General features: G+C 41.2%; 1 protein-coding gene across 1 annotated transcript in view; it reads right to left on the minus strand.

Moving 5' to 3' along the window:
• Nucleotides 1–12,301, minus strand: part of otog (otogelin) — a 121,473-nt gene that overhangs the window by 90,408 nt on the left and 18,764 nt on the right. Inside the window, exons 6-8 of the mRNA XM_053617138.1 lie at nt 8,721–8,929; nt 4,573–4,703; nt 4,390–4,496 (exon numbers count right to left, since the gene is read on the minus strand). Coding sequence (XP_053473113.1) covers nt 4,390–4,496; nt 4,573–4,703; nt 8,721–8,929 — 447 coding nt within the window. The remainder of the gene's footprint in view (nt 1–4,389; nt 4,497–4,572; nt 4,704–8,720; nt 8,930–12,301) is intronic.

Consider the following 12,301-nt stretch of genomic DNA (forward strand, 5'->3'; position numbering starts at 1 on the left):
ACGTGATGCCCATGAGGCGGAGACACTGGCATGTGGAGGGTCGAATGTCATTGTAGGGCCTTGGCATTCATCATGTTCAACATAGAGACATTTCAGTTCATCTTGCAGGCCTTAAAGGAGACCCAAGTGGCCATCCTCAGTACTGTGGGGCAATGCAATGGCTGCCACATACATCTTTAGCATAGATCGAGACTCACCTGTAGAGTAGATGGAAAAGCCAGTTGTGGGCCAGTGGGTCCTGTCCCTGCAGGACAGTCTGGCTCCACCAGAGAGAACCACAGCTGACATAAACATGGATCTGGCATTGTCAATGGAGTTCACATGTGCCTTGTCAAACAGCTTCTATTTGCTGTTTGTGCAGTACAGGTAGGTAAATTGCTGTGGCTCAGGTGGTAGAGTGGGTTGTCCACTAATTGTAGGTGTGGAGGTGGCGGCGTGGATGAGCGCCAATTTGTGAATGGAGGGCGGAACATGAGAAGGCAAGTGGTAATGAGGGCACACTAGTGGGGAATATTTACTAATGAATATTCTCTGTTGCAGTGAGGCGAGGAATGGATAAAAGAGGGAAGGGCACGCGCTGAGGGAAGGGCACGCGCTGAGAGAGACCACAATGCCAAGAGCGAAGAGGTACGTGTGTGTGTCTTTATGAAGATATTTCGGTATGAGAAATTACAATGGAACACTAAGCAGAAAAGAAAGCAATAAAGCACGGGAGTGTTAAGCCTGCCTCTGTAGTCCTTCTCCTTGCCTGACTTTAAAATTTGTCACAGTAGGTTGATGGTTCGATTTCTGGCCCACATGTCTCCACATGCAGAAGTGTCCTTGGGCAAGACACCAAACCCCAAGTTGTTCCCAATGGCAAGTTAGCGCCTTGCATGGCAGCTCTGCAGCCATTAGTGTATGAGTGTGTGTGTGTGTGTGTGTGTGTGTGTGTGTGTGAGAGAGAGAGAGAGAGAATGGGTGAATGGGAAACAGTGTAAAGCACTTTGTAGACATGCTAAGGTTAAAAAAAAAAAACAAACACTATATAAGTGCAGACCATTTACCATTTAACATGGGTGGACCCACATAAGGAATATATATGCTTAGCATAGAGAGCCATCTATCTTTGTACTACCCTAGAGACTGATTCTGAATAGTAGTGCCTGTTTAGGTCTCAAACAAAGCTGATGGACGTTTGTGGTCTTGACTTGTAGAATCAGACCACAGTAACCTAAGGGTGCTATGAGGGAAACTGCCTAACCCAATTGACCCATTTCTAGGAGCTAGGCTTCTCTTGCTGGCCCTCCATAAAGGGATCAATATCTGCAGATTGAAACGATTAATCCAATACAGGCAGTAACATATTTAATGAATTGCCTGCATGTGCCATGCATGAGGTATTATATGATTTCACTAGAATGTCATCAGTGTTCCTGGACCTGGTGCTACAACATTGTACAATTGGGCCTAGATAGGTATCTGAACAGGTAAGAAGAATGAATAAGAGGGACAAAAAGAAAGAGCTTCTGGCAAGGCTTCTCTGCAAAAATGACTGATTTCAATAAGTCATGTCTGACACCAGGTTGTCCATACATCTACAAAGAGCCTCATATGCTTTCAGATTATGGGCTTCAAACTATGCTAATTATTAATTGCCCATACATTCAATGCAAAATCATGATATAGGCATGCCAAGTCAGTGTCGCTTCACAGTCAGATCAGAGGATGTCTGAACCAAAGATTGTTTCCTAACTGCTGAGATCGCAAACACATTGCTGGTGCTCCTCTTTGGCTTCAAAAGGGTTCAGACAGTAACAGTATGAGTGTGAATCTGGTAGCAAAGCTCATTAGTCACTCAGTGCAGAAGCTGTGTATTCGCTGAAACAGCTTACTAAGCACTATACTGAGATCAACATGTGTTAAAGTGCAGAAAATACTTTAAACAAGGTAGTTATGCAGTTGTGTGAAAAAAACAAGTACACCCAATGAAAATTGTTGGATTCTTTGACACATTTGGACAAGCAAAATTTGATCATCTTTGAATCAGTGCCTATTAAAAAAGTTGATATACTCAAACAAAACCACAAAGAAAAATAGCTTTTTCAATCATTTATTCAACAGAAATATCAATAGATGTGATATTCTTCTGTGTAGTAAGTACACCCTTGGCCTCAGAAGCTAGTACTGCCCCCTTTTGCAGAAATAACTTCTTGTAGGTATTTTGCATAATTGTCCACTAGTCTCTGACATCGGCTTGTTGGAATTTTTGACCACTCTTCCATGCGATATTATTTCAGTTGCAAGATATTTGAGGTTTTCTTGCATATACTGCATGTTTCAAATCCCCCACAGCATCTCAATGGGATGCAAATCCATGCATTGACTAGGCTGTTCCATAACCCTCCATTTCTTCTTTTTGAGCCGTTCCTTGGTGTATTTGCTAATGTGCTTAGGATCATTATCCTGGTGAAATGTCCACTTTCGGTTCAACTTGAACTTTCAGACAGGTGGCCTGATATTATCTTCAAGCACTCTTTGATATGATGCATAATTCACAGTTGAATCAATGAATGCAAGCTGTCCAGATCAAGAGGCAGTGAAACAACCCCAAACCATAACATTTCCACCACCGTGCTTCACAGGTGGTATGAGGTGCTTCTCCTGAAAAGCTGTCTTTGGTCACCAGCAAACATGTCTGCTGTTACTGTGGCCAAACAACTCTATCTTTGATTCATCTATCAAGAGCACATTATTCCAAAAGGCCTGGTCTTTGCCTGTATTCTCACTGGCAAACTGTAGTCTTACTTTAATGTTCTTTTTAGACAGTAAAGGCTTTTTCCTGGCATTCCTCCCATGCAGTTCAAATTTGTGCAATCTCTTTCTGATTGTAGAAGCATGCACTTTGACACCAACAGTTGCAAGATTTACTAGCAGATCCTGAGATGAAATTTTGGAGTTCTTGGAGACTTTTTGCATCAGATGGTCTGCTCTTGGGCTGAATTTGCTGAGATAGCCAGTCCTGGACAAACTGGCAGTTGTTTGAAATCTGCGCCATTTATAGATTATTTACCTTACAGTGGAATGATTTATTTAAAATAATATTAAATCCCTTACCAGACTCATAGGCATCCACAGCCTTTTTTTCTGGCATTTTGGCATGATGAAACCACACACCTCAATAACAAAGGGAACACCAGACACTAGATATGAGAGGGATTTAAATAAGACAGGTTCCACCTGCACTCCCTAAGCAGGTTCTAACCACTGGCACCCGATCTTGAACACCTGATTCTAATTTTATGTATTTGAAGGTGTGATAAATGTAGGGGTGTACTTACTTTTCCATGTGCCTGGTCTCTTTTTTTTTTTTTGTTAATTTAAAATGTGAAAATTACTACAAAATGTAAATTTTATGTATCATTCGATAGAGTGTATCAACTTTATTAATAGGTACTGTTTCAAAGAGGATCAAATGTCTGCTTGTCCAGATATGTACAAAAAAAAAAAAAGAAAGAAAAAAGGGAAAAAAAAGACAATTTCCATGGGGTGTACTTATTTTTTCACATGACTATATGTAACCACAGGCCACTAGCCTGTCCAATGGGTCAGGATATGGGAATCTAGAGGAAAATATACCAAGCAAGACCCATCTGACAGCATGCAGAGTAATATAGGTGATGGAGGGATGCTGACTTGCTCCGGTGTGCTAGCTAGCCTGTCATTTTGTGACTTTATTGAAGATCTCTGCATGCATGTGCATGCATACAAGAAGACATCTAGGTGATTTATCATTGTCCCTGGTTAGGAGTTGTTAGATAGAACAGCATTTTATGTTACAAAGAAACAACAAAAGCACAGCTAACTTTAGACAATATAACACAATATAATAATCTAACATTAGATAGTTAGCAATTTTTACCTCTGTCAGAACTGCTTATAATCATTTGTATATAGTAAAGTAGTGAAACATGTTTCAGATTATTATCTAGCAAAGTTGGACACTTTTTAAATTAACATACACATAGCTTATGTTTAGCTAGCTTGCTGGCTAACAGTCCGTGAAATCAATTGGTCCCCAGTACCCTTCATTCAATTTCATTCAATCAGTATTTTTTAATTAAGTGTTCCTTTAAATGAAATGTGTCTGTACAATATCCAAGAATACAGGATAGAGTGCATGAGCATATCTTCAAATAAACAGATGTAACCATATACTTGTATCAAGTCTATGCATGACTACAACCACCAAATAAATTCAAGCAGTGGACGATTACATATGCAATAAAGTTAAATAAGCTAAAACAAATCCTACACTGGTTATGGATAGATGAGGGTATTTTGACAAAAAAAATCTGGAAAACTGTATTTGCAAGTTCTAATATGGTGTCAGTGATCTGATATACTTACATGCAGAGGTCATTAGAGCAGCTGGCCATGTACGAATATGGACTGACAAATTCATGGCAGGATGTAAATGGATCTTTCAGTAAAGTTGTACAAACCTCCTCCACTTTCTGCATTAAAAAAGTCCTGCATTACTGGGGCATTTTCTGTTTACAGTACTAATTCACATGTATGTGTATACAGTACCAGCAGATTATGGGGTTCTTGTGCAGAACAGGGAAATGGGTAGAGAGATGGCACCCTTGGACATGTGAGCTTCTGTGGCTCCTCCTCCATCCAGCTGTTCCCAAACATGGCAAGATTGTCTGTGAACACACCTGGACCACCCAAAGCACAATTATTAATCTTCTTACCCAATCACAGCATAAAAAGCATACCTGAATTATTCAGCACTAAATCAGAAAATGTGACACAAAACAGGGTAAACTCTTTAAAGTCAATATTAAACAGCCACCATTAAGCTGTGGGCACACACATACAGTGGACATAAAAAGTCCACACACCTCTGTTAAAATGCCAGGTTTTTGTGATATAAAAAATTAAACCAAGATAAATCATGTCAAAACTTTTCCCACCCTCATTATGAAATTACAACATATAAAAATTAAGTGAAAAACAATCAGAAACATTTTGGGGGAAAATAGGAAAAAAATTTTTTTACAACAACCTGGTGTGTGCACACTCTTTTATAATTGAGGATGTGACGGTGTTCAGAATGACCTAATTCAATCTCATGTTCACAAGTAATTACCATACAGATGTCATCAACGAAATTATTCTGATTAAAGATCAGCTGTTTTTGTAGGATTTTCTTAACATCTTCATGGTTTCATCTGACTGCGGAAGCCATGCTCCACAAAGAGCTTACAAAACATGTACAGAGTCTCACTGTTGAAAGATATCAATCAGGAGAGGGGTACAAAAAATTCCGCAACATTAGATGTACCATGGAACACCATGAAGACCATCATCAACAGTCCCATGCAAAGTACATTAGCTGTTCTTATGGTCCGCTCATATCTTGTTCATGTAACTTGGAACTCATATAGACATTTACACACCCTTTTTATTTTCCTGGCTCAGCATGAGAGGATTTTAGTGTTTCAGTTTCAACCCTTTTAATGGTAAAAAAAAACTGGCGTATATACATTTTTCTCTCACACTTACTGACTGTGTGAGATAGCATGTGACAGAATTGAGACCTGTCACCCAATAAGACACGAGTATTTCCACATATTTTTCCTGTAAACCCTGTCTGATTCGTCTTGCCTCCATTCACTGAAGATAAAATATAACACTCTGTTCACTGAAGAAAATTACAAAATACAAAATTACAACACTGCCGCCTTCTTTTACTTACGTTCTGTTACGTGGTGACAAACCGCTCCAGGTGGAAAATTATTTGGTGCCAAAGAAAAAAAATCTTCGAGGCTACAGCTCCTGCTTGCACTCTGTGCATAATGTACATCTTCTTAAACCATTACTGGACAAGAGCATATCTAATAATTCATGTTCTCTCTCTCTTTCACTCTCCCTGTTGAGCCATGCTACTCCAGAGTTACCAGTGATCCTGACGCCTTCTGTTCCCCATCTTGCCTAAACCATCCTGATACCGTACTTCTATTTGGACTTTTCATCTACTGGAAGTCACTTGCTGATGCTAAGGATGGCCCCAAATGGATAGAATAAAAATCACCATGAGATTTCTGTGTATGGCACCACATAGAAACCATAAAAATAGCTGTTAATGTTCTTTATTGGATAGCTTTAGGATTGCAATTTCCATCTCCATCACTGAATAGTTAATAACTTCAATTACCTTCAATAACTTCTAATAACAGATCAATACAATAGACTTTAAGTTAAAACTATAATGCATTTGAAAATTACTCTGGTACTCATACTCAGCATAAACTCATAAATTCCTGTTAATACAATTACAGTGAGGGAAAAAGTATTTGATCCCCTGCTGATTTTGTACGTTTGCCCACTGACAGAGAAATGATCAGTCTATAATTTTAATGGTAGATTTATTTGAACAGTGAGAGACAGAATAACAACAAGAAAAAAAAATCCAGAAAAACGCATGTCAAAAATGTTATGAATTGATTTGCATTTTAATGAGGGAAATAAGTATTTGACCCCTCTGCAAAACATGACTTAGTACTTGGTGGCAAAACCCTTGTTGGCAATCACAGAGGTCAGACGTTTCTTGTAGTTGGCCACCAGGTTTGCACACATCTCAGGAGGGATTTTGTCCCACTCCTCTTTGCAGATCTTCTCCAAGTCATTAAGGTTTCGAGGCTGACGTTTGGCAACTCGAACCTTCAGCTCCCTCCACAGATTTTCTATGGGATTAAGGTCTGGAGACTGGCTAGGCCACTCCAGGACCTTAATGTGCTTCTTCTTGAGCCACTCCTTTGTTGCCTTGGCCGTGTGTTTTGGGTCATTGTCATGCTGGAATACCCATCCACGACCCATTTTCAATGCCCTGGCTGAGGGAAGGAGGTTCTCACCCAAGATTTGACGGTACATGGCCCCGTCCATCGTCCCTTTGATGCGGTGAAGTTGTCCTGTCCCCTTAGCAGAAAAACACCCCCAAAGCATAATGTTTCCACCTCCATGTTTGACGGTGGGGATGGTGTTCTTGGGGTCATAGGCAGCATTCCTCCTCCTCCAAACACGGCGAGTTGAGTTGATGCCAAAGAGCTCCATTTTGGTCTCATCTGACCAAAACACTTTCACCCAGTTGTCCTCTGAATCATTCAGATGTTCATTGGCAAACTTCAGACGTGCATGTATATGTGCTTTCTTGAGCAGGGGGACCTTGCGGGCACTGCAGGATTTCAGTCCTTCATGGCGTAGTGTGTTACCAATTGTTTTCTTGGTGACTATGGTCCCAGCTGCCTTGAGATCATTGACAAGATCCTCCCGTGTAGTTCTGGGCTGATTCCTCACTGTTCTCATGATCATTGCAACTCCACGAGGTGAGATCTTGCATGGAGCCCCAGGCTGAGGGAGATTGACAGTTCTTTTGTGTTTCTTCCATTTGCGAATAATCGCACCAACTGTTGTCACCTTCTCACCAAGCTGCTTGGCAATGGTCTTGTAGCCCATTCCAGACTTGTGTAGGTTTACAATCTTGTCTCTGACATCCTTGGAGAGCTCTTTGGTCTTGGCCATGGTGGAGAGTTTGGAATCTGATTGATTGATTGTTTCTGTGGACAGGTGTCTTTTATACAGGTAACAAGCTGAGATTAGGAGCACTCCCTTTAAGAGTGTGCTCCTAATCTCAGCTCGTTACCTGTATAAAAGACACCTGGGAGCCAGAAATCTTTCTGATTGAGAGGGGGTCAAATACTTATTTCCCTCATTAAAATGCAAATCAATTTATAACATTTTTGACATGCGTTTTTCTGGATTTTCTTGTTGTTATTCTGTCTCTCACTGTTCAAATAAATCTACCATTAAAATTATAGACTGATAATTTCTTTGTCAGTGGGCAAACGTACAAAATCAGTAGGGGATCAAATAATTTTTTCCCTCACTGTATTACATTAATTGCTGTACATTCGCACTTTTTGACTATATATTATACAGTGATAGAAGAGAAATTATTTATAATCCCAGATGAGGATAGGTTCAGTTTAGAGTATGGATCTTCGCAAGGTTTTTTCTCATGTTGTATCAAGGAGCTTTTCCTTGCCACCATCAACACTGGCTGGCTCATTAGAGATAAATTCATAAATTTAAAATTTATAGTTGGAATTTATATATTTCTGTATAGCTGCTTTGTGCTTATGTCTATTGTTAGAAGCACTATAAATAAAATAAAATTGAACTGGATTAAATTGACCTAACAACCATAATGAATTCAATTTATGTTATTTCTGAATGAAATGGCTTCATTTGTCTCTTCAAAAAATTCAGCATCAGTAAAGGTTTGGAGACAAGGTATGCCCACAAGCAGGCAGTCTAATTCAAAGCATTATGCAAGTCTGCAGTAGGTTAGGTTTGCTCTGCTAGCCAAGATATAATAAACAGTGATTTTGTAGCTATGTATTTAAAATGAATTGATCAATAACCATATTTATTAATATTTGCCTGATAATCTAATCTATATTTCTTCCAGGAAAAGGGGGAGTAGTGTATGAGCACATAAAGCATTCAGATAGCATTAATAAACCTGATATGTCAGTTTGAAGAGGCTTTTTTCCAAATACAGCCCCGGGCAGCCCTAACTGTGACTGTGAATTGTGTCAATTTATAAAAGTTCAATCATATAATAAAAAAATAAATAAAAAAATAAATAAATAAATAAATAAAGGCCTTACCATAGCTGGTTTTTAGATCATCCTGAACATCTGCATTGAAATTGCCACACAGTCCACAGGTGCGACCCACAAATTCTGGACTCATCTTTATATAGATGGAGCTGCTAAGGCCCTGCCATGCCAGCATGAAAACCTGATGCTGTGATACCAGGATGTAGTTAGAGATCCTCTCCAGCTCAATATTATGAAAGTTATGAGGGAGCTGTAGGCTAGATGAGTAACAATAAATATTGTTAGAACTATATCCACCAGTGTTTTCAATCCTGATCATATTACATACTGCACATTCTTGTGTTTTTGCTGAATTCTGAAGCTTAAAGTAAGATTTCTTAAATTATTGAATGTTATTAATCATATTAACATTGACTGAATTCTAAAAAACCTCCTGTTAGTCTCACATTCACTCTCCACAAACACAAGCATTTCTACTTCATCACTGACATCAAACTGGTCATATATAATATAAACGTTTTATATATTAACATTAACTGGATATGAAATATACGACTCTACAAATATATTTTTTGTGCAATATATACTTTTTTGTCACTCAACTTCATTTAAATCTTTCAACGGTGTACTGGCGCTTTAATTTAGCGTGAGGGCGAGCGGGTAGCAGGTGAACACCCAGGAGTTTGTGTGTCTCCACCCTCTTGATGTCAACACCCTGGATGTTCACCGGTGTAGTCTGTGGTGGCCCCCTACAGAGGTCGACCACCATCTCCTTTGTCTTGCTGGCGTTGAGGCAAAGGTGGTTTAACTCACAAAAGTTGGCAAAGTCAGCGATGACTTCCAGGTATTCCTGATCGTTTTCTTCTGATACTCATCCAACGATGACAGTATCATCAGAGAACTTCTGCAAATGGCAGCTGCTAGTATTATACCTGAAGTCTGCTGTGTACAGGATGAAGAGAAAGGGAGCGAGCACTGTACCCTGTGCTGCTCCTGTGCTTCTAACCACCACATCAGACACACAGTCATGGAGCCTCACATATGTGGTCTGTCCGTGAGATAGTTGGTGATCCATGCAGCCAGATGGCGGTCAACTCCACCTCCCGAAAGCTTCCCCCTAAGTAATGATGGCTGAATTGTACTGAAAGCACTGGGGGAAAAAATGATCCTCACAATGCTCCCAGTATTCTCCAGGTGTAACAGTGATCTGTGCATTAGATAAATAATGGTGTCATCCATCCCAATGCCTGATGGTAAGCAAACTTTAGGGGGTCCAGCTCTGAGCTCACCAGGGTCCGCAGTTGTTGCAGTACAATCCTCTCCATGGACTTAATCAGGTGAGAAGTTAAGGCTACCGGTCTGAAGTGGTTGGGCTCCCTAGGATGTGCAGTTTTGGGTTCTAGAACCACACAGGAAGTCTTCCACAGGACTGGAACTGGCTCCAGTCTGAGGCTCAGGTTAATGACGTGCAGGATGACTTCACTGAGCTGATCTGCACAGTCTTTAATCAGTCTGGAGCTGATTCCATCCGGGCCTGGGGCCTTTCTTGCCTTGATTTCTTTAGCTCCTTCTTCACCTGGTTGACTGTCAGAGAGAGACTGCAGGGGGGGGTTATTGATGATCCCTGGTGAGCGGGCTGGGGGAGGGGTGTGAAACCTCTCAAGTGAGGCATGGAGAGCAGTGGAGAGGTGTGAATTGGGTGATGCCGATATCTCAGGTCCTGTTAAAACGGCATTTTAAAATGAAAATGATCCTCGTCCACACTACACTTGTATGCGCATACAAGTGTAAACAGGAAGTTGGTTGCTAGTCACCGGCAGGCACAACAAACCGGCGTTACATGTAGGGGTTACACTGCATGAAATGAGATTTGTTGGCGATTGCTCTAATCGTAGCTTGCCACTTGCGCATTTAGGCAGCTGCAGTATTATAAAATACAGAATTTAACTGCACAGTGGCTGCTAAGAATGACAACAAAGCCAGCAAAGCTTGCAGTTCAGTCTCAGTGTTGTTGTGTTGTGATCAAGGTAGCGTAATGGTCATATGGTAGGGGCTTGACGAATCAGGGAAGGATACGAGATGATCCAGAAGACCCAATCGGGGGCGAATGTGGGCAACCACACCTTTGTTTTCAAAAGTCTTCGTTTTAGTCTGTTTACACTGAAATGTGAGCCCGGAGTTTTCAAACTAAAACAGGGTCTTTGTCGTTTACAAAAATCTCCGTTTTCGAGGGTTGAAAACACTGGAATAGTGTAGATGACAGGCGTAACCATAGCAACAGTTATGCATTTTAAAATGAAAATGCACTAGTGTAAAAAGGGCCTCAAAAGCCCTGAGATGTGATTTGGGTGATGCCGATATGTCTGAAACCCTGATGGGGTTGGAGGGGGTGTACAGTGGTCCAAGAGGGAAAGGTCGAGTCGCTGACAGTTGTAAAGTCTGGTTGGAGGGGGGAGGAGAGGGAGCCAAATCAAATCTATTGAAAAACAGATTTAATTCATTTGCCCTATCTCGGTCACTGGATATAAGGCCCCTCCCACTGTCTTTGTTCTGACCAAAGATTGTTTTCAGTCCCCTCCTGACCTCCCTCATGTTGATCTGTTGAAGGCACACCTGCAACTTTTTCCTGTAGCTGTCTTTTCCTTTCCTTATCTCCCCTCTGAGCTATTTTTGAACCCTCCTCAGCTCTTCTTTGTCCCCCAATCTGAACAGTCTATTTTTTTCATTCAGCAGGGTTTTGAGCTCAGGAGTCACCTAGGGTTTGTTGTTGGAAGAACACTGAACCTTCTTAGGCATGGTGTTCTCCACACAGAAATTAATATAGTCTGTTACATAGTGAGTGAGACTTTCAATGTCCTCCCCGTGTGAACTACAAAGCATTTCGTCTCTTAGCGCCTCACCAGTCTCCACAGACCATTTTCTCACATGTCAAGGGGTGAAGAGCTGTATGCATCCGTTGTGTTTGCATACAGTAGATCCAATGTTTTATTGCCCCTGGTGTGGCATTTAACATACTGGGTGAAGGTGGGGAGAGTTGAGGACATCAAAACATGATTAAAGTCGCCGGAGATGAAGAGGACGGACTGTGGGTGTGATGTCTGCAGCTGTGACACAACAGTGTGAAGCAGCTCACATCCCGCTGTAGCATCAGCCGAGGGCGGGATGTAGACAGTTATCGCAATGACGTGCGAGAACTCCCTTGGCAGGTAATATGGCCGCATGCTAACCACTAGCAACTCAATATAGTGCAACACTGCTCTTTAACCCTGATATGCCCAAGGTTACACCATCTCTCAGTCACAAGCATCGCTATTCCCCCACCCTTCCTCTTACCGCTCTCCTTTGCTCTCCTGTCCGCTCTCACAAGTTGAAATCCATCCAGTACAACCAATGAATCCGCACTGAGTTTGTTCAACCATGTCTCCGTGAATCACATGATGCTACACTCCTGGTACTCCCTCTGCTGCCTGGTTAGCGCCGTTAGCATCTTATTGGAGAGAGATCTCACGTTCCTCATAATAACGGACAGAACGAACGGTTTGTACAGTCTTTTTCTCTCCCAAAGTTTAAGACCAGCTCTGCATCCCCTCCTTCTTCTCCTTATAATTTCCTCGGGGATCACCGGTCTT

This window comes from Ictalurus furcatus, chromosome 27 (genome assembly GCF_023375685.1).
Source record: "Ictalurus furcatus strain D&B chromosome 27, Billie_1.0, whole genome shotgun sequence".
NCBI classification, from domain to species: Eukaryota; Metazoa; Chordata; class Actinopteri; order Siluriformes; family Ictaluridae; genus Ictalurus; species Ictalurus furcatus.